Source organism: Danio rerio, chromosome 4, assembly GCF_049306965.1.
Source record: "Danio rerio strain Tuebingen ecotype United States chromosome 4, GRCz12tu, whole genome shotgun sequence".
Classification (NCBI taxonomy): domain Eukaryota; kingdom Metazoa; phylum Chordata; class Actinopteri; order Cypriniformes; family Danionidae; genus Danio; species Danio rerio.
In genome coordinates, this window is record NC_133179.1 from 71,160,001 (window position 1) to 71,183,962 (window position 23,962).

General features: G+C 40.2%; 2 protein-coding genes across 5 annotated transcripts in view; one reads left to right on the forward strand and one right to left on the reverse strand.

Annotated features, from left to right (window-relative positions):
* The window catches only part of rab3ip (RAB3A interacting protein (rabin3)), an 847,807-nt gene that overhangs the window by 298,854 nt on the left and 524,991 nt on the right, over positions 1–23,962 (forward strand). The gene's annotated exons all lie outside the window — the stretch shown is intronic.
* Positions 1–23,962, reverse strand: part of ptprr (protein tyrosine phosphatase receptor type R) — a 75,095-nt gene that overhangs the window by 16,555 nt on the left and 34,578 nt on the right. For all 3 annotated transcript variants that reach the window (XM_073948388.1, XM_073948389.1, XM_073948390.1), the window contains exons 5-7: positions 15,178–15,527; positions 9,560–9,749; positions 5,231–5,315 (exon numbers count right to left, since the gene is read on the reverse strand). In XM_073948388.1, the coding sequence (XP_073804489.1) occupies positions 5,231–5,315; positions 9,560–9,749; positions 15,178–15,527 (625 nt within the window). The remainder of the gene's footprint in view (positions 1–5,230; positions 5,316–9,559; positions 9,750–15,177; positions 15,528–23,962) is intronic.

A 23,962-nucleotide genomic window follows, 5' to 3' on the forward strand; every position in this document is an offset into this window, starting at 1 on the left:
GCCGTATATTTAAAAAAAGCACAAATAAAAAGCCTTAACTTGTGATGAAACTCCTCATAAATGCAGTTTACTTCAGAAGGGTGGGAACACAACACTTTAGCTTTCTGTTTAGCGTTTTTTCCAACACATTTCCAAACATAACAGTTTTAATAACTCATCTCTAATAACTGATTTATTTTATCTTTGCCATGATGACAGTACACTAGGGCTGCTCGATTATAGGAAAAATTATAATCACGATTATTTTGGTCATAATTGTAATCACGATTATTCAAAACGGTTATCAGTTGAAGTCAAAAGTATTCTGTCCTTCTGTGAATTTATTGTTATATATAAATATTTCCCAATTGATGTTTAACAGAGGGTTTTTTACAGTATTTCCTATAATATTTTTTTTTTCTTCTGGAGAAAGGCTTATTTGTTTTGTTTCAGCTAGAATTAAAGCAGATTTGAATATTTCGAAACCTATTTTAATAGCTCGATATTATTAGCCCCTTTATGTTTGATTGTCAGCAGAAGAAACTCCTGTTATACAATGACTTGCCTATTTACCCTAATTAAGCCTTTGTGTCACTTTAAGCTGAGTATCTTGAAAAACATCTAGTAAAATATAATGTGCTGTCATCATAGCAAAGATAAAAGAAATCAGTTATTAGAAATGAGTTATTAAATCTGTTGTTTAAACTGCGCTTTAAGCATCTTCACTGTATTTTTGATTTTATTATTGATTAATAATAAAAACAGTCGGCAGCAGCAGGAATATCGCACGCTGTCACTTTAAGAATAGTGCGGCTCTGATATGGTTTCTCTTTCTCGTGTCTTTTAATTCTCAACTTGTTTATTACACAAATAAGGGTTAATTTGAATAATCACTAAACACCGCGCTCTGACACAAGTGTGCATGTATTTCACATTAAGATCGCGTTACCGTACGTTCACACCGAAAGCGGCGAGAGCGTCAAAGTAGCCGGAAGTCATTCATTTTCAATGAGAGCCGGCGGCGATAAGCGACGAGGAGCAGCGCGGCGCGTCTTCGCCGGCGTGATCGTCGAGGAGAGTTGAAATGAAGTCAACTTTATGGTAATGAGCTATGACGCGATTCTGCGGCAAGCAATCAGAATGAAGACGTCCACCGCTTGATAGCAGTTCAGAGAACACAGACTTGTGAACTTTGGTTCCGACCACAGTTGTTCCCAAGGGTTTGATTATTGCGGTCGCCGGATTTACAATTATTTACAATTTTTTCCTACAGGAACATACATTAAATAAGTTACTGGCGAGTTACTGATGTTCATTAATGTTATATATTTATCTTAAAAAAGCGGGAATCTCACGCGATGTGACAGTACAAAACAGTAACGTTACTGCTGCTTCAGGATATTTCAGACATATGGACACATATTGGATAAATAGAGCAAAGCCACACAACTTGATCTTCCATTGTTGTATGAATTTGATAAGAAGTGTGCAACATTTTCACGCTAGAAACATGTTTTATGCAGGAATGTAACTGATATGCTGCAACGGCTCCTTTAAATATGAGATCAATGTAGCGAGTTTTGACGCTCTTGCCGCCGGAGCTGAAGGCAGAGAGCGTTGTCGCCAGGGCAGCCAGAGCGACCTTGGACGCTCTCGCCGCTTTCGGTGTGAACGTACGGTTAGATGTGCGTGTGTGCTCTGCTGTCCGAGGCTAAGCGCGGCGCGCGCGCAAACGCACACACACGCTACCTGTCCTAGGCTGAGCACGGCGCGCACACACACAACAGCACGTGCTCTTTTGCGCTTTTAAAAATATGGATGATGCGCATCCCGTGCTGCAAAACTTACATTACCGCACATGCTTGTAGTCATTTTCACGTGGAACTGAGCTTTGCAGAGGCAAAGAGTTTTCACACGTGTACAACTAGAAAGGGGGCGGTACTTGATGGAATAATCGTTTATCTCGATTAATGGTTTTCCATAATCGTTAAAAGCCAAAATCGAAATCGGATTTTCGATTAATTGCACAGCCCTACAGTGTCACGTTAGCGTGATCAAAACAGAAACAAAAAGGTGCGGATCCAAGTGCAGGTTTATTTACAATCGTGCAGCAAACAGAAAAACAAGATGTCCGGTGTTCAAAAAATAACAAAGTAACAAATAAACAGCAAAACAAGAAACTATGACAGAAACAAGATCAGGAACAAGACTAAGGAAACAACAAACTCGATATTCAAGACTTACTAGAAACTGATGACAAGATAGACAAACGACGCAGTAACAAACAGAGCTGGAATGGTTGACTATATAGTCCAGGTAATCAACGGAGATTGGGGACAGTTGTGGTTGAAATCAGTGTAGATGACAGACCGGGTGTGTGCACGAAAGAATGTATGGAAATGTAGTCTTTTTGGGCGCTGTAGTTTCACTAAGTGTCCATTGAACTACAGCGCCCTCAGGTGGTCACTGACAGTCATGACATACAGTACACAATAATATTTTTCAAGACACTTCTATACAGCTTAAGTCAGGGGTGTCAAACTCAATTCCTGGAGGGCCGAAGCCCTGCACAGTTTAGTTCCAACCCTGCTCCGACACAACTAGGATAATTAGGTTAACTAGGCAGGTTAGGGTAATTAGGCAAGTTATTGTATAGCGATGGTTTGTGCTGTAGACTATGGAGAAACAAAGGCTTAAAAAAGTGGCTAATAATATTGACCTTAAAATGATTCATAAAAAATGTAAAGCTGCTTTTATTCTTGCTGAAATAAAACAAAAAAGACTTTTTCCAGAAGACAAAATATTGTCAGACACACTGTGAACATTTCTTTGCTATATTCAACATAATTTGGGAAATATTTAAAAAGGAATAAAAAATCTAAGGGATTTATATATATGTATATATATTCATTCATTCGTTCATTTTCTTTTCAGCTTAGTCCATTCATTAAAATGGGGTCGCCACAGCAGAATGAACCGCCAACTTATGCAGCGGATGCCCTTCCAGCTGCAGCCCATTGTTGGGAAACATCCATTCACTCTCATTCACACACATACACTTCAGACAATTAAGCTTTCCAAATTCACCTGTACCGCATGTCTTTGGACTGTGGGGGAAACCGGAGCACACAGAGGAAACCCACCTGTGGGGCTGTGGCAAACTCGCTGACTTTTAATTAAACTAAGCAATCTTTAGAGTCCTATTTATTTCAACTCAACACACATGACTAGGGGTGTCACGATTTCTATTTTTAATCGAAATCGATCAATTCATGCTCAATTTCGATTATCGAATCAAAAAATAGAATCGTCGATGCTGCCACGCCCCCATGTCACGTCAGCTTGGCTTGCCAAGCGGGAAAAAACAGGCTTGTTGAAGTGCAGAAGCAGGAGACCCGTCGACAGAACTTAAACCCTCTCCTCTTTCAATGAAGTCGCCGGTGTGGAAGTATTTTGGATTTCCAGTGAGTTATGTTGACAACGTTCGTGTTGTCGACAAAAAAAACACAGTTTTGCAAGCTCTGCTATGTACGTATTAGGGTTCGTCCGATAGACAACACCGGCATCGTGATCCTCCGCCCGCCCCCGTTGCAAATCCGCTCGCGAACAGTACACACTCAGGCCCTGTTTACACTGTCTTTGTTTTTAAACGGCATTTTAGAACGACAACGATTTGACATCCACAGTGGCGTGTAGCATTTCTGAGCAGCCCTCCTTCCTCTCTACCTCTGGAAACGCACATCACGTGACCACACAGACACAGACGCACACACAGCCATGCGCTCGAGACAGCAGGTCCAGGCAGTCAGAGGACTGCTTCAATCTTTCACTCACTTGTACTTAGTCATTTTAGCGAACACCTCAGATACTGTTGGCTGGTTCCTGTTGGTTGTGCGTCTTTTTTACCGACGCCATTATAACGACACCGATCACTGCCTATTCACGAGTCCCGCAGAAAAAGTGATTGACAGGTGGTAATTATGTGTGTATCTTGCCTTTATTCATTTACTGTATGATTTGTTTATGGGTAAAACAAAGACCATCCAGGTCAGGTAGTTTAAACGGTAGACTACAAATAATTAATTGGTCATTAATTAATTAATTATTCATAATCGAAAATCAAATCAAATCGTGACTTTAGAATCGAAAATGTAATCGAATCGAGGATTTGGAGGATCGTGACACCCTTACACATGACTATGAATAAAAATGAAATATGAAAATCCCCTCTCTTCCAGCAGGACAGAACTGCAGTACACAAAGCAGCCTGATGTCAAACCTTGTCCGATTTCATCGATTTGATAAACCACACGGCACCCCAATATCTGCAGATTCGATTCAGGCAAGCTTCAGCATAAAACTATGTGTTGTATGATCAAAACACGTACAAAGTTTAATACTTTTTAAGGCCTCACAGCAAGAAGGTTGCTGGTTCGAGCCCCGGCTGTGTCAGTTGGCGTTTCCGTGTGGAGTTTGCATGTTCTCCCCGTGTTGGCGTGGGTTTCCTCCGGGTGCTCCCGTTTCCCCCACAGTGCAAACATATGTGGTATAGGGGAATTGGGTAAGCTAAATTGTCCGCAGTGCATATGTGTGAATGAGAGTGTATGCAACACATGCAGGATAAGTTGGCGGTTCATTCCGATGTGGCGACCCCAGACTAATAAAGATATTGAGCCGAAAAAAAAAAGAATGAACGAATGATACTTTTTAAAATAGCATTCAAGACTTTTTAAGGGTATTTTAAATTGATTTATCAACTTTTCATATTTTTTAAGTCCTCACAAATCCCCTTAATAATGATAATAATAATAATAAATCAAATCTGTAGCATTCAAATCAGCAGTATACAACAGCGGACTTAAACTGACGGCCCATTTCAAGGTAGCATAGTAACACAACCTTGCAGATATATTCAGAGCTGGCTTATTCGACTTTGACAGAGATTAATGTAAGCAAACTGAGGCATCACTTTATTGAAAGGGGAGATTCACATCACAATAAACTATATAGCTACTCTATGTCCCGGCCGGTTTTTGTGTTTCGTTCATTTTCAAATGATAAATGCCCATTTTAAAGCGCTTCATGGGCCCTTTAAGATTGTTGCTGCTGATTAATTGTATTGCTGTTCATAAGTACTGACAAATATTGTTTCTCTGTGACACTCGCATGCTGAAAAACAAGACGAGCGCTCGATTCAAAGGCAAACCGGTCACCATACCCATGATAATTCAGTGAAACCTCAGATACTGACTTGGCAAAATGGTCTTGTATCTATTTTTTGATCCGTGATTCGGGACGTCAAGTTCCTTCTGATCCACAAAGTTCATGGGAATTTCCTGTGGGAAAGTTAAAAACGTTACAAATGAAATGTCTAGCAGATTTATAAAGTACATAAGCTGTACATTACAACAACCCCATACGACATTTGTTAAATCATCCATCCAAAGAGGTGAATTAGACTTAAGCACAAAACCGGAATATCACTCAAAACATTCGTAAATGAAGCTGCGTTTCCATCCAACGAGTCAAAGAGAGGAAAATCGTCACTTCCTGATAAACTGGCGGCAAATATCAGAAATAACAATGGAGTTTTCTGAGGTAGGAGAAGCCACTGTGAGCCTTTCTCTTATATGATTCACAAGTCGAGCATCAGGAGACAAAACGCAATGAACTCAATGTGGTAGCATTTGGAGGTGCGAGACGCTCTTTTTGAGCGCAGACTGACGCTCAAGACAGTTCTGGAGGTAATAATCAGGGATGGGCAGCATTTATGATACATGTATTTAAAATACATATTTTAAATACCAAATAGTATTTTGTAATTTGGCTTTTTTAAAATGGCTTAATATTTCAAAATACTTCAGTGTCTTGTATTTTTGTATTTTAAAATACTGTACAATACTTGGTAAGAAGTCTACATGATAACATGGTAAAAATGGGGCATCAGATTGGTGCTTTCCTGGTTATTTGGCTAGGTTTGAGATCTGAACAGAAAATTGATTAAGAAGATGGTCAATGCTTAGAGTACATATGAAAATTATGCAACACACATATCGGGCCCTATCATACACCCGGCGCAATGTGGCGTAAGGCGCGGCGCAATAGTCTTTCGGTAGTTTCAGCTTGGCGCAAGAGTGGTTTTGAGGCGTTGCGCTACGCTGTTTAAATAGCAAATGCATTAGCGCTCATTTGTGCGCCCATAGGCGTTCTGGTCTAAAAAGGAAGGCGTTCTGAGGCGGACCGCTGGCGCGTTGCTATTTTGAGAAACTATAATAGATTTTTCATTAGACCAAAACTAACCCGGTCTAAACTCCAGCGCAGAGTTGCACCTCGCTTACACACTGCTTAATACACACAAGAGACCAATAGGCAAATATCTTTACATATGAAAAATTTAAATATTAAGGATATATATAGGATATAATAGACTAATTGATGTCTGTGCGTAAAGGTTTCACTATTCAAGAGCGAAAGTGAAAGTAGATCCATTATCTCTCATTCTCATGCAGTAGATGCTCTGTTTAACTGTTTTCTGTTAAAAAAAACTGTGAACTGTTTGCTTGTGAAATGCTCAGTTTTTCCACTTAGACTTACTTTGCGTCCTGTAAATAGCGAATGCGCTTATGGAGCGACGCAGCTGGCTCTTAAAGGGAATGGGAGATGAGACTCTGATCGGTTTATTCTCAAAACACACCTATAACTCATTAAGGAAATAAACTCAACCCTTTAAGACCATGCGCCACGGCGCAAAGCAGATTTTCCTGTCCTTAAATTAGCAAAAATGCGTTCTGACGCCCTGAAAGCGTTTGCGCCCTGCGTTTTGCGCTCTGCGCATGGACCACCAAAATAGAGCCCAAAGGGTTACATTTTAACGATCTAGGTGCAAAGTCTAAAGCGCAGGGTGCAAAAGCATTAAGGGCATGTCTGAATCCACATTTGCTATTTTAAGGATGGAAAAATATGATTTGCACCGCTGCGCATGGTCTAACAGGGTTGTGCTTATTCTCTTAATGAGTTATGGGTGGGCATATTAATTATTTGAGCATAATGTGCATTAAACCAATCAGTCTCATCTCCTATTCCCTCTTAGAGTCAGTTGCGTCCCGTCGTAGTCATTTACTATTTACATGGCGGACTTTGTAAGTGGAAAAACTGAACTCTTCACTAACGAGAAAACAGTTAAACAGCGCATCTGCAGCGCGAGGATAAAGAATGAGCCTCCTCCATTCAGCCTCTTTCTCTTTACTCCTTTACTTTGGTGGAGAAGGAAAACAGTGTTGTACGCTCTCCACTGAAGACATCCATTCAGCCTATACATTTAATTTTGTTTGTTAAGCGCAAAAATCTGCTTTAAAACGATTTCTAAATTCAGTTCTAATTTCCAGCAAATGAACAACAATAACGAAGTTTGGCCAAAAAACGTTAAAAAAAGTTATATCCAAACACACGTCCTGTTCTTATGCCCCATATGGAGATGCAGACGTCTCCAAAACCCGACAGGTGGACAAATCTAAACTTGTTTTTATTAAAAACAATATAAATATTAATGGCCGCGCAGTGGGTGGCACGTTTGGCTCACAGAACGAAGGTTGCTGTTTCGAGCCTCGGCTGGGTCAGTTGGCGTTTCTGTATAAAGTTTGCATGTTCTCCCAATGTTGTCGTGGGTTTCCTCCGGGTGCTCTGGTTTCCCCAACAAGTCCAAAGACAGGTGGTACAGGTGAATTGAATAAGCTAATTTGTCTGTATTGTATGTGTGTGAATGGTAGTAGATGTTTTCCAGTAATGGGTTGCGGCTGGAAGGCCATCATGTGCTGGATAAGTTGGCAGTTCATTCCGCTGTGGCGACCCCGGATTAATAAAGAGATTAAGCCCAAAAGAAAATGAATACGGTCTATTTCAGTTCCTCAAAATTGCAACGTGCCAACAATGCGCCTTAACACACCTCTTTTCTAGACCAGCACACCCATGAGTCCACACAGTGGCGCAAATGGATTTACTATTTAAACAACATGGCGCAAAACAGGAAAATTAAAGGGTCACAAAACACCAAAACACATGTTTTGAGCTGTTGACAGTCGTATATGTGTCCCACACTGCTAAAAACACTTTTAGGACACCTATATCTCACTTAAAAGTGAAAATTGGAGGTTTTTGCATTATTTCGAGCAAATTCGTACTTCCGGTTTGAAACGAATTTTTGAAGCTGCGTCACGGCCATGACATAATAGCGTTGTATTCCAGCGTGCAGACTGGACGTCTGTACCTGGATGTCCCCTATTACATCTCTGAGTGTGTTGCATTGATTCATGAGTATGGCTTCGTTCAAACCAATCAGCGCGCTCTATTATGTATGCACTGCAACTTCATTAATATGCATGCTAGCTTTCTTAGACTGTACCTGAAACAGTGTTCAGACGGCAGACAGATGACACACGTCGTGGAAAAAAGATTAAGAATTGTTTGGAGATACGGGTCGCCAGTGTTGCTTTCATAATGTGAAGGTTTTGTTTTCATTTTCTCTCTATGAGAGCGCTGCTGGACTCCCCTGTGGATCCATGGATGCGAAAACGCAGCATAAATGTGTTTGTTTGGAACATTTTTTACTCAAGAGCATTTCTCATCTATGGTGAGATTCCGATTTGCTGCTCGTCTCCTTTTAAAAAAGACGCAGCTCCAGTATGAGCTGATTGTCCTGTCTACAGATTCGGTAAGTGTGTGCGATCAGCGCCCTTTCCTTGTTCGTTCAGATGGCAAAGTAATAGTCGGTATGTTCAGCTGTACTCTTTCAGTGTTTACAGACAGACCTTAGTCAAAATGATTTCTAAGTTACTTAGTTTACAATATGTTAATATCACTACAATACTGAAAGATCTGCTGTAAATGTTGCTCTCTGTGTGTAAACATGTGAGCACTGTAAGCAAACTATTGCCAACCGTTGTGTTATTTTCACGGCATTTTGTGACAGGATAGTCCACACACATACGGCTTTCTGACCTCCTGAGTGCATCTGAGTTACCGAGAAATGAAGGTTTTTTCCTCTTATACGACGTGCGGTATTAAACATTTCACCGTCATTAAACACACTGTCTTTCTCCCCTGCGTGTGTGTTTGTCCAACTTTGCTCAAATGGCAACTCCCATTTTTATTCAAACCCTGCCCATTTCCCCTCCCCCGACACTCCCATCCAAACAGAGCTAGACACGCCCACTTTCCTGACTTTTTCCAAACTAGAGGTGTGAAAACACCCTGCTGAAACGAGGGGGTTTCATGGCCCTTTAAGGTTGCACTGGTCTGAAAATAGCAACACATCACGGCAAACACGTCTTGCGCCTTATTGCACCGGGTGTGTGATAGGGCCCAAAGAAAAATTACTGACAAATGGCATGGGTAGATTTGGGAACAAGTCCACAATCAATGAAAATAGTATACTGCACAGTGATATGTAATATGTAACGGCAGTTTAGTGTCCAAATAGAAATAAAACAAATAAAGTCCACCTTAACTGTCGGTGATTCCCATGACTCGTTAAAGCTCAGCTAAACCCCAATCGAGCAAGGAGATGTATATTTAGCGCACTTACAGCGAACTCAGCGTGCAGGACGTGTGTGTTCTGGGTGACGTCGCGCAGCTGTTTGCGGGAGAGGACTCGACTGGCGGACTGCAGGTATTCCTGAGTGGCGCGCTCGCGTGGGGTCACGACCCCACAATTCAAAGGCTCCACAGAGCCCAAAGAACTCATATCGAGCACCAGAGAGACGTTAGATCCACGCCTGTGTGAGAAAGAACAAGAAAACCAGTCAGTTGAGTGCGATAAAGCAAATCTAGGGTCACACTTTATTGTAATGCGCACTTCCCACCATCAGTGAAGACTTTTCAAGAGTTCCCACTTAGATATGCTTGGCATTTATAGCAGGTTTGGCATGCTGTCCCGGGAGAGAACCCTGAGCTCGGAGATATTTGAGCCCAGGGCTCCCGCCCGGTCTAGAAGCATATCAGGAGAACCGAGATCAGGTAGGTCTCGATAGCTCCCGCTTTAGAAGGGGAGAAAAAGGAGGAGATGGGGTGGAAGGGGGGATTCTTCCAAAACGAAGATAGAGCAATAAGGAGAAAGTGATCCATTTATATTAAGCTAGGATCATTCTGATTGGATTATTACTGATTACGGATGAGTGGCCAGCGGTGCACAATCACATCACGTGCTCCTCTCGAAAATAGTTTCAAGAGTTCACACTTAGCTGATGATTAATTATAAAGCTTGTTTGGCATGCTGTCCCAGGAGAGAGCCCTGAGCTCATGAGATCCTCGAGCCCAGGGCTCCCTCCCGTTGCAAAGCGGGAGGGGAGTTTGAGCTTAGGTAGACCTCGAAAACTCCCCTGCTGTAGCAAGTGAATGCTCTTGAAACTAATGACTAACTAGAAGCGTGTCTATGTTGACAATTTGGATTGTTCAATTGACTTAATTGCATGTTTTTAGGCGGTGGGAGGAAAACGGGGAACCCGGGGGAAACCCACGTGAGCACGGGGAGAAGTGCAAAACTCCGCACAGAAATGTCTGCTAGTTTTGGTAAAGCTAGGAACTAGAGACATTCTTGCTGTGAGGCGACAGTGCTAGGCAATGGGCCACCGTGTCACCCGTCTAAGAAGGGGGAGTAAGGGAGGACGGGGGGACTCTTCAAAACGAAGATAGCAGTAGAATAAACCCCAGGGTATTTAAAGTAGTTAAGGAGTCATCTGATTGGATCGTAGTGAATTGGATAATGCGGGTCAGCTGCTAGCAATCATAAGCATGTGATCCTCTCGAAATTTGTTTATACATAAACTTCACTTCTGAAACTTCACTTAGCTCAATAAACTGCTAATTAGCTGCGTGCTAACAGTTATTAAGATAGGTATTGGGTGAGATTAGGGATGTAGAATAAGATCAAAGCTTATAAGTAAGAATTTGCGTGCAAATGATTGAGTCTTAAATTAATAATTATTCAGTTTTTAAATGGATTACAGTAATATTATTGACTAATATGAAAGTGTTGATTTGGTTTATGCACAATGCAGTTTGTACAGTAATATGTTCTGTCTTTTAGTAGAGATCCCTGCTGAAAAATCCAGCTTAAACCAGCCTAAACTGGTTGGCTGGTTTTAGCTGGTTGACCAGCCTGGTTTTAGAGGGGTTTTGGCCATTTCCAGGCTGGTTTCCAGCCATTTCCAGCCTGGTCTTAGCTGGTCAGGCTGGAAAATGACCAGCCAAATCCAGCTAAAACCAGCTTGACCAGCCTGGTTTAAGTTGGATATAGCTGGTTTTGGTTAGACTCCCAGCTTGGCTAGGGTGATCAAGCTGGTCTTAGCTGGTCATCTCCCAGCCTGACCAGCTAAGACCAGGCTGGAAATGGCTGGAAACCAGCCTGGAAGTGGCCAAAACCCCTCTAAAACCAGCCTAGTCGACCAGCTAAAACCAGCCAACCAGCCTAGGCTGGCTGAAGCTGGATTTTTCAGCAGGGATATTATATGAGAGACTTGCTTCGTTTACCGAATAAAGTGGATCTAGATGGATTTGCATTGTAAACATTAAATAATAGTCGAAAAGCTATTCTTTTTATTTCACATATGAAGTTTTTAGTTACGATTTTTTTTACAAAATTCTCAGCAGAAATAACAAAAAAACGTCAGCAGATTCCGTCTGGCAGAAAAACTAAAACTAAACTCAAACTAAAGTCATAAAGTCACGAGGTCCAGAATTTGTCCTTTTAATAATTTATGTAATTCAATATTATATAATATATTCAGGGCTCGAAATTGCGACCAATATGCGCCCGAAATTTTATTTATGCGACCTTAAAATATATTTGGGAGCATTTCTGCGAGTGCTTAAAACTGTTGTGCGCGACCAGTTTTTACTGCAAAATGTTCACCACATGCGCGGATTCGGGAGACATTCACGCAGAATGCATCTCTAAGCTGTTTGTCTGCACTTGAAACGCGAAACGCAGCGCTCGGGAATGGTTTAAAACAGTTGTCATGTCAACTTGCTGCAGTAAACAAAGCCAAGTCCGTAATGCTTGCCCCGCCTTCGCGCTCTTCTTATTGGCCCACCCCTGCTCTAGCACTGAACGCGAATGATTGGTTAATATCAGCTGTCAATCACTCAGTCAGCGTCTTCTGGCATCAGATGATAGAGAGAGCTACTACCGCGCGCGGAAAACTAAAGCGCTGAAGATGAGAATGAAGATAACGCTGGCAGATTTTGTTTTAGAAACCATCTAGTTACAAATAATGACACATCTTATTAGTGACCTTGGCTGAATGTTACTCCACCATCTACACTTTTCCAAGAGTAGAAGACTTCTGTTGGCTTCAAGTCCGCTTTGAAAAGTCTGTGGGATGGAGTTTTCAGGTAACTGTTTGCCACATCTAGCACGAGAGCTTCTGTTTAATCCTTCATATAATCGCCAGATGCTGTCCGCCGTGCAAGGGGCAGCTATATGTCAAATTGAACACCACGTAGGCTACACCATCGCTACTCATGAAAAAAACGGTATTGCTATTAACATGACGTCTGCATATAATAAGGTACAGTATGTGTCAAAAACATGAGTGCAATATCAGACAGCACTTATACCGTTAACAGATTCATTCAAGCAGTGCGTGGAGGACCGGTGAGCGCTCCGTGTATCTTTTGCTCACTCAGTTCTGTTATAAAAATTTATTTTCTTTTGATAACGGGATTTCATTGAGACATATTTTCCTCACGCTTGCATATATATATATATTGTTTTTTGCTTGTTAGTTTGATTAGTGTTGATTTCAAATACAATAAATATGTTTGTATAAAACGTGTTGTAACAGTGCTCATAATTGGTGTGTGCGACTAAATTTTGGCTGATGCGCCTACATTTTTAAAGTTAGGAGCACCGGTGCCTCCAAGCAAAAAGGTTCATTTCGAGCCCTGATATTTATTATATAATTAATATAATATATTTGTGTTTAATATATATTGTTTTAATTTGAAATAACTCTGGCCAGTAATTCGAATTCCATAGAGCCTCAAAGCCACAATAATGTGACGCGAGTCACGACAGAACCCACTGAGTGGGAATATTTGAATCTGATGCGACATCCATACTGAGTAACACTGTGGGTCGAAAAGAGCAAGAGAGGCAGAAAAGGCAGGCATCAGCGTCATTATGGTAAAATATTGAACATATGTTCAAAAAGACTGCCAAACAGGGTACGGCTAAAGTTACTTACTTCCAAACAGATGAAAATCTGCACCTTTCCATGAGGTTCTAGGCTAACCGGCTGCATTAGCCGGGGCGTCCTGTATATTCATTGACTTGTGCAGTACATGACCATCATCAGCATCTCAATTCCTCGAAAGGTCGAGAGGTCAATCCTCTTTGCATCAAAAAAACGAATAAACGAATATGCGAGGTGTTTGTAGGTTAGGCAGTTTTCTCTTCTGGCTGCCGTTATCGGTCTCTATTTTATTAAATTTTTTTCTAAAGTCTTGAAAACACTATCACGGAGTGTTTCTTCTTTTATTTGAGCGAACAGAAATACAAAAATCTATAACTGTTATACTCTCGCAATCCCTGCTCTCTACGTTTACCAAGTATGATGACTTCTACTGAGAAACCTAAAAATGTGAGAAGGGTCCATTGTACTAATGTAAATTAATAAACGATGTGAGTTTTTCGAACCACCGAGGATGTTCTAGTAACTCCTAAAACAAAATCAAGACTTCACACCAAGCATGAAAACAATAAATATAAATATGTAAGGATAAATATATTTGTTTTTGTTTACATAATTGGTCAATATCCCTTGTAACCAGCAGGTGTCCTCAGTGAGCTGCTACCGAGACATCATTAACCAGAAATGACCTCTAAACGGCTGCGCTTGTATTTGTAAACAGTTGACTACATCACAAACTCTGTGGATGGATCAGTATTGTGAACAACTTTGATGAAAACATAGAGATTAACACTTTCGCATGTCGAGATGTACATGATATGTACATCTCACGAGCTGCTTCACGGGGACACACGACGCGTCAAGCAACTAAAGGAAGCAGAGCTTGAAGGTAAACAAACAACGGCTCATCATAAGCCTCCTATCGGTAATTATTTACACATTAGGCATTAAGAAGAAACGTATAAACGCTATCTGACTAACATTCAAAGGCTCCTAAACCGCGCGGACGTGAATGCGTCTGACTGTTCTGATTGGCTAAGGTAGACGTCTCACGTCAGCACGTTCTAGACGTGCACGCGCTCTTTCCGGCAATCTTCCTTCTCACAATGAGCAGCATTCCAGCAAATTACCGGTAATGTTCCAACTTCTCTTGCCGGAAAATAGCCAGAACGAATGTATCGGTATTTTCAAAAAGGGCTTCAGCGGCTTCGTCACATTACAGGACTACACAATAATATTATGTTATATACAGAGTAGCCTAGGTAGATCTACAATTACATCCCTGAAAGACGTCCGACGATGGACGATGGAGACAGCGCCACCCCTCAAAAAAAAAAAAAAAGATGGATTTACGCAAATTACAGGCGTCGCCCGATTGAGCACGGAAAATACGTAGTTACATGGAAGAATCATATCCTTGCTTTATAAAAGTGCCTAACAGGACCCCAAGACCACCTATTCTGCCTCTTTTTACAAGATGTAAAGTAAGTCTCTGATGTCCCTCGAGTGTTTATGTGAAGTTTCAGCTCAAAATACCACCCCTAATAATGTTTTATTTCTCTCTATATATTTCTCTCTATATATATATTTCTCTTTATTTCTCGAAGTGAATTGTGGCATTTCGGTGACTGTCGCTTTAAATTCAAATGAGAGTTTGCTCTTTTCAAAAGAAGGCGGAGCTATGCGGCAGATTCAGAACTCTAATGTCGGACGGCTGCTTCTCACTCGGGGCGGTCTATGCTAATAAGAGAGAAATGGTCACTAGTGGGCGGGGCTTTCCCCCTCTGATGATGCGTACAAAGGGAGAACGTCAATCAAAGTGTTTCTGCAGACGGTCTGATTATAAACAATAGAATTAATTAATGTTTTTCATTATATGCTGGTTATATTCACACACTTTTTCCACACGACTGTGTTTAAACCTCTTATACAAGTGATTTTGGCATAATAGGCCCCCTTTAAATAGTCAATAAACCTAAAAAGCCAAATAATCACTTAAATTAGGTCGCACCGTTCCTGCAGGCCGGCGACAGGCTTCATCCTGAATGGAGAATGCGTGCAGGAGACACTGGGTTTCAGTTCAGCTGCTGGGGGGCCAGACGGGCACTGGGGCTCTGACGTGGTCCCGCTGGAGGGGGTCTGATGGATGCTAATGTTGCAGGATGGGGCGTTGGTGCTGCTGGGAAAATAGGTGGCACTGGGTTTGGATGTCCGGCTGGCCTGGACCATGCTGTTCTTGAGGGTCAGAGGGGGCTGTGCGCCGTGAACAGGAACTGGTGCCAGATGGACGTCCCGGCTGGGCGGGGACGGGTCCTTCAGCTGCTGATCCAAGACTTCCTTCTCCTTCAGTCGGTAAAGCACCTGAGGAACAGAAATATTACAGCGCTGGTCATGAGTTAAATCTCATGATAGGACTCAAGATTTGAGATTCTTCCTTGTTAATGGAGAATTGGTGGATTTACTCTCCTCTGTTCAAGTAGTAAAGGGATAGCTCAACCGTAAATCAATATTCACTCCCTTTTTACTTTTCCTCAGACTGAATTTTCAGCATGGGATGAACAGTCTCTAAAGGTTTATAATTATGTAGGTCATTTTAAGGTTGACTTAATTTTTTGAAGTCCACAAGTTTGTTTACAGTGTATTTACACTTAACAGAAGCTCAGATTTAGGTTTTGAATGCATCTGCACATGAGCTAAAAATAAAGATTAACTAAAGAGAAAGTGTTTCGTTGTTCACAAATATGATTAGATCAACTGACAGATCTAAAAATCAACCTAACAGTTACAACTTATATCAGATTTACTCACTGTTTTTAAAGTAAAGTTTATATGATGTGCATTTATCCCACTTCAGACGTGTAGGTTTCTTCAGTAGTGGAAAGACACTGATTTCATTTGAAAACAACCTTGTTTTGTTATTCATTCATTCATTTTCTTTTCGGCTTAGTTCCTTTATTAATCGGGGGTCCCACAGCAGAATGAACCACCAATTTATCCAGAATATGTTTTGCGCATCGGCTGCCCTTCCAGCTCCAATATATCACTGGGAAACACCCGTACCATCTTGCATACACCCAGGGAAACACACACGAACACAGGGAGAACATACAAACTCAACACAGCATTGGCAACCGACCAAGTCAGTACTCGAACCAGTGACCTTCTTGCTTTGAGGTGATGGCGCTACCCACTGCACCACTGTGTCGCCCTTGTTTTGTTATATTTATATTCATTCATTCATTTTCTGTCGACTTAGTCCCTTTATTAATCCGGGGTCGCCACAGCGGAATGAACCACCAACTTATCCAGCAAGTATTTACGCAGCGGATGCCTTTCCAGCTGCAACCTATCTCCGGGAAACATCCACACACACACACACATACACTACGGACTATATAGCCTACCCAATTGACCTGTACCGCATGTCTTTGGACTGTGGGGGAAACCAGAGCACCCGTAGAAAACCCACGCGAACGCAGGGAGAACATGCAAACTCCAAACAGAAGTTCGAGGTTCGAACCAGTGACCTTCTTGCTGTGAGGTGACAGCACTACCTACTGCACCACTGCTTCGCCCTATATTTATATAGTTATGTTATATCATATTGTAAATATTATATTACATGCCTTTGTCCAAAGTCACTTACAATTAAGGAAGCATTCAGTGATTCAAGAGAGAAGAGATGTTTTACAGGTGGTTTGTCAAGCCCACTCACCTTTGTGAGGCACATTTCATCAATGCACAATGATTTATTAATGTTTTTGAGATATGGAGTGATTGTACGAAAGTGTTTGGTGCAAATATGCAAAACAAGTGTCAGAGAGATGAAAGAGTGTGTTTTCTACGGCTGGTTTGTGAAGCCTACTCACAGCCGTTGGCGTGAAGCTCTAAATTGAGCTCAGGTACATTCTGTTTCCTCTGATCATTCCTGAAATGTTTCAGCAGCTTCATTGGAGTTCACCTGTGGTCAATTCAGTTGATTGGACATGATTTGAAAAGGCGTACACCTGTCTATATAAGCTCCCAGCGTTGACAGTGCATGTCAAAGCACAAACCAAGCATGAAGGCAAAGGAATTGTCTCTCGGCACACGGCTGGGGAAGGTTACAGAAAAATTTCTGCTGCTCTGAAAGTTCTAATGAGCATAGCGGCCTCCATCATCCGTAAGTGGAAGATGTTTAAAACACCAGAACTTAGAAGGCCGGCCATTTAAGCTATCGGTTGAGAAGGGCCTTAGTCAGGGAGTTGATCAATAACCCAATGGTCACTCAGTCTGAGCTCCAGCGTTCTTCTGGGGAGAGAGGAGAACCTTACAGAAGGACAACCATCTGTGCAGCAATACACCAATCAGGCCTGTATGGTTGAGGTGCAAGACGGAAGACACTCCCTGCTTGGAATTTGCCAAAAGGCATCTGAAGGACTCTCAGACCATAAGAAACTAAATTCTCTGGCAGTGGCGTAGCGGACAGGCCCCGCGTGATTAGGGGGCCCTGCGTCGTCGCAATTTTTAATAATTGTAAATCCGGCGACCGCAATAATCAAACTCTTGGAAACAACTGAGGTCGGAACCAAAGTTCACAGGTCTGTGTTCTCTGAACTCCTCTTAAGCAGTGGACGTCTTCATTCTGATTGCTTGCCGCCGAACTGCGTCATAGCTCATGCCATAAAGTTGACTTGATATCAACTCTAATCAACGCCTACACCGGAGAAGACGCGCCGCGCTGTTTCTCGCCACCGGTTCTTATTGAAATGAATGACTTCTAGCTACTTTGACGCTCTCGCTGCTTTCGGTTTGTGATCGCTTCTCAGTTTGTGAAGGCTTCCCCACGTTGTCGTTCCACCCCGCCCCCTTTCCCGCTCCTTAGTTTGTGATAGCTCCTCATTTTGTGATCGCTCCTCAGTTTGTGAAGGCTTCCCCGCATTGTTGCCCCCCCAACCCCCTCACCCCACCCCTATCATCAGGGAGCCCCGTCAGTGATCCCTGCAGGGGGGCCTCCACCTTTTGCGCTACGCCACTGTTCTCTGGTCCTGATGAGACTAACATTGAACTCTTTGGAGTGAATGCCAGACGTTACGTTTGGAGAAAACCAGGCACCACTCATCACCAGGCTAATAGCATCCCTACAGTGAAGCATGGTGGTGGCAGCATCATGCTGAGGGGATGTCTTTCAGCAGCTGGATCTGGAGGACTAGTCAAGATAGAGGGAAAGATGAATGCAGCAATGTACAGAGACATCCTGAATGAAGACCTGCTTCAGAGAGCTCCTGAGCTCAGACTGGGGCGACAGTTCATCTTCCAGCAGGACAATGACCCAAAGCACACCGCCAAAATATCAATAGAGTGGCTTCACAACATCTCGGTGAATGTCCTTGATTGGCCCAGCCAGAGTCCAGACCTAAATCCTATCGAGCATCTCTGGAGAAATCTGAAAATGGCTGTACACCGTTGCTTCCCATCCAACCTGATAGAGATTAAGAGGAACTGCAAAGAGGAAATTCACAAAGACAGGTGTGTCAAGCTTGTGGTAAAAAGACTTGAGGCTGTAATCGCTGCCGAAGGTGCATCAACAAAGTATTGAGCAAAGGCTCCATTTTGAAAAAAAGGCTGTAACATTAACAAATGTGGAAAAAGTGTACTTTCCAGATGCACCGTACAACATTTGATAAGATATTTGTTAGGGATGCACCGATATGGATTTTTTGGCCGATACCGATAACCGATAATTCTTAAGACTTGGAGTGCCGATAGCCGATATATATATAGGCCGATAATTATAAATAATTCAAAATGTTTTATTTTTATACAGCAAACTTCGTAAAAGCTGAAACTCCGCTCTTTTGAACTGAATAGATTATATAGAGCAGGGGTGTCAAACTCAATCCCTGGAGGGCCGAAGCCCTGCACAGTTTAGTTTCAACCCTGCTCCAACACACTTACCTGTAGGTTTTTAAACAAGCCTGAAGGACTCAATTAGTTTGATCAGGTGTGTTTAATTAGGGTTGGAACTAAACTGTGCAGAGCTGCGGCCCTTTTGGAACTGAGTTTGAGACCTGTGATATAGACCTGTATTCATGATTTCACACAAAGCAGCATGCAAAAAATACATTATTTCCTTTTCTTCGTAGCAAATTAACATGCAAATTGACTGTTGCATAAAATGTAGAAGGTTAAATAACAAAATGGGATTTAATCAACAAGCAAGTTAAATATATTTTAAACAAAATGAAAATGAAAGAGCTAAAGACTAAAACCAGCTCAAATGTTCTTGAATAAAACGTGTTACAGTAATGTACATGTGTACAAATATGTCTTGTCTGAAAAAGCCTTTTTTAGAGGTGTTTTGACAGTTCAGAGCCACAGTGCAAGTGATAAGCTAGATACAGAATGTATTATTTAAGAAAATGCGACATAAATTCATCGTATTTGGCGTTTTAGATTCTTTTGAACACATAGCATCAACGCTTCTGTGTTCGTTCTTGCTGTCAATCGCGGGGGAAATTATCGATGAAAAGTTTATGATAAACCGCTGTGAGGGCGCAGATTTGCCCTCGGATTTTGATACAAACCTGATCATTTGAGCTCAGATGACTTTATGACAAACACAGAGCAGAATATAAAGACAGAACGTGTGGCCCGTATGCTGGATTCAGTGACCGGTGCACCCAGGCTCTCCCCTGTTGATCTGTGAAGGCTCAAGATCTATGTGTATGTGAAGGCTTTCAGATCTGTGTGTGTGTGTGTGTGTGTGTGTGTGTGTGTGTGTGTGTGTGTGTGTGTGTGTGTGTGTGTGTGTGTGTGCGCGGTGAAAGCTCTCACTCGCGCTTGTTATAATCCATATGAATATTCCGATCAAACGGAATACAATCTTACATCAACAACACATGGGAACCAACTCGTTGATAATAACAAACAATTATATTAGATTGAAAAACCTTCTGTAAAGTTTTTGTTTAGCGTGTGCTGTCAGTTTGGTGTGTGTGTATGTGTGTGTGTGTGTGTGTGTGAGTGAAGCGAAGAGGGAGAGACAGAAAAGAGGTGCGCTTTTTTCGCAATGAGACCAAATTACACGGGTCTTCGTTCATTCCCCGGCTGCAACTAAAAGAGTTTACCCCGAAACTAATGTTATTCGGCCCTGGAGTAATAAGTAAATCTCCCTGCTATCTCTAACGCAACAAAGAGACAGAGCAGGAAAGGCTTTCATATGTAATATTTTTTCCTGAGGCGATTTGAAGCAAAATACACAATGGCACTCAATCAAACATATCTACAATGATAAGGATAATGGTTACTTACTGAGTTATTAACGCACAGCAATACCACGTGAAGAAATGACAGACTTTGAAGGAATAATCAGTGTGTGGAGAGATCCATGAACAAGTCTGAACATGTTCCGCCCATGCGTGCGCGGCAACAATTACGTAATTTATCGGCTTATAGATATCGGACTAATTTAGACATCGGATCGATAACGATAATCTTAAAAATAGCATTTATCGGCCGATAACGATATGGCCTCCGATATATCGTGCATCCCTAATATTTGTACTGTTTTAGTGTATAAAAGCCTAACTAAGGCCTAAATTGCTCTTTGGCTAAAAGTCTATATGTGAAACATGGTCTGCTTTAAACTATAGCAATGTTATATTGCATTGACCCTGTTAAAAAAACCTTCTAATAAATAAATACATATGATACTGCTCATTCACACACAAATTAAACTAAAACTAACAAAATCACCAATGAAACTAACAAAGAGGAAGACTTCAGAGCAATACTGAAGGGCAAATGAATCTCGAATAAGCTTGATCTGACAAGAGTCTGAAGTGTAGGTTCAGTCTCAGTGTGCTGCTTTTGGCTGACAGGGGTGGACGGTGGCTCTTCCGCTGAGTTTCTGATGTCTTTCTCTCAGCTATTTGTGTCAACAGTTAACTGCAGGACGTTTCGTCACACTGCGAGAACGGCACAACACTTCCTCATCTAACAGTTTCCCCATAAACCGCCAATAGCTGATACTCCTACACTCAGACTCAGCGGTTGAGCTCAGCTCGGTCCAGTGACCCATTTAGTATACGTAGAAAACATGATGAAAACGATACCGCTTGATCCACCAAAGTTCAAGATAACGCAATGTATTTAATATATATGTATATTGCTAAATGGTTTTTATTACTAGAATATCACCTACAAAGTAGTTTTTTAAGAAGATAGTTCACTCAAAAATGAACATTTTGTTATTGTTTTCCAAACCTCCAAAGACAAAAGAAGATAAACAGAAGAATGCTGGAAAAAAATCAGCCATTAGCTAAAGATTTAGACTTAAACTAACCAGCCACTTTATTAGGTACACCTGTCCAACTGCTTGTTAACGCAAATTTCTAATCAGCCAATCACATGGCAGCGACTCAATGCATTTAGGCGTGTAGACATGACCAAGACGATCTGCTGCAGTTCAAACCGAGCATCGGAATGGGGAGGAAGATTTAAGTGACTTTGAACGTGGCACGGTTGTTGGTGCCAGACGGGCTGATCTGAGTATTTCAGAAACTGCTGGGATCTTCACGCACAACCCTCTCTAGGGTTTACAGAGAATGGCCTGAAAAAGAGGAAATCTCCAGTGAGCGGCAGTTCTGTGGGCGCGAATGCCTTGTCGATGTCAGAGGTCAGAGGAGAATGGCCAGACTGGTTCCAGCTGATAGAAAGGCAACAGCAACTCAAAGAAGCACTCGCTGCAACCGAGGTCTGCAGAAGAGCATCTTTGAGCACACAACAGTGTACACAGTAGGAGAAGCCACTGTGGGCCCTTTTTCTTTTTTAATAAACGACTTAGAAATAGTAATAGTAATCATAATAATAGCAAAAACAATAGTAATAATGATAATAATAATAATAATAATAGTAAAAATAATAGTAATAATGATAATAATAATAATAATAATAGTGAATATAATAGTAAAATACTACTACTACTAATAATAATAATAATAATGTAATAATGATAGTAATAATAATAATAGTAATAATAACAATAGTAGTAGTAATAAAAATAATAATAGTAATAATAATAATTATTATTATAATAATAACAATAATAATAACAGTAATAAAATAATAACAATAATAAAAGTAATAATATAATAACAGTAATAATAATAATAGTAATAAATAATAATAATAATAGCAGTAGTAGTAGTAGTAATAATAGTAATAAATAATAATAATAATAATAATAGTAGTAGTAATAATAATAATAGTAATAATAAAAATAATAATAATAATAATAATAATAATAATAGTAATAATAGAACAATAGTAGTAGTAGTAATAATAATAGTAATAATATTAATAGTAATAACAGTAGTAATAATAATAAATAAAATAATAATAATAGTAATAATAATAGTAGTAGTAATAATAATAATAATAACAATAATAATAATAAAAGTAATAATAATAGTAACAATAATAATAATAATAATAGTAGTAATAATAATCGTAGTAATAATAATAATATTATAATAACAGTAAAAATAATAAGAATAATAATAATAGTAATACATAATAATAATAATAGTAGTAATAATAATAGTAGTAATAATAATAAAAATAATAATAATAGTAGTAATAATAATAGTAGTAATAATAATAAAAATAATAATAATAGTAGTAATAATAATAGTAGTAATAATAATAATAATAATAATAATAATTATTATAATAATAATATAACAGTTATAAAAATAATAATAATAGCAATATATAATAATAATAATAGTAGTAATAATAATAAAAATAATAATAATAGTAATACATAATAATAATAGTAGTAATAATAATGGTAGTGATAATAATAATAATAATATAATAACAGTAGTAGTAATAATAATAATAATAATAATAATAGTAATAATAATAGTAGTAGTACTAATAATAATAACATAACAGTAATAAAAATAATAATAATAGTAATACATAATAATAATAATAATAATAATAATAATAATAATAATAATAGCAATAAAAAATAACAATAATAATAACAGTAATAACAACAGTGTACACAGAAGAAGAAGCCACTGTGGGCCTTTTTTCTTATTTAATAAACGACTTGCGCCTCAGAAGACGAAACACACTGAAAAGTTCTGCAGTTTGTTGATAGATGTTGGGGATTGCGCCACAAGCCCTCGCGCCTTGGTCCTCAAAGAGACAGGACTACATTCAAACGTGCGCATCTGTTCACACGTGATACCTGGCAGACCAGGCTGTGGATTAAAGCTAGTAATATTGTAAATAAGGTTCAGCTTCTTACACAGAGTGACCGATTTGCTTCATAAGACCTCAGTGTGTCATCAGAAGCCACGACTATTGATTTGGACTCATTAATATGCATTTATTTTTAACATAAAAAGCCTGTCATCATTCAAGAACCACGGATTCGGCTCGAAATGTTGTTCAACTGAGGAAAAAAAGGCACCTACATCTATAGTAAATTAACAGGAAATTGTCATTTTTGTGTGAACTAACCCCTTAAGTTTGTATCTCAACACTTAATTTCCGTTATTGCGCTCTGGTGTGGTTTCGGGATTTTTGTAACAGCATCTCAGCTGATCGCCAGTCTCGATTCACACCTACTGTGCGTCTGCTCTCATTATGGCACTTCAGAAATCCTATTAAATAATCTAGATTTGAGTGAGTGTGATGGTTAGAAATGTCCTGATTGACCCATTCAACTCAGATTGAATGCACATGCTAGTAAATTAAATCAATCGTTCACCCAAAGATGAAAATTCTTGTTCTGA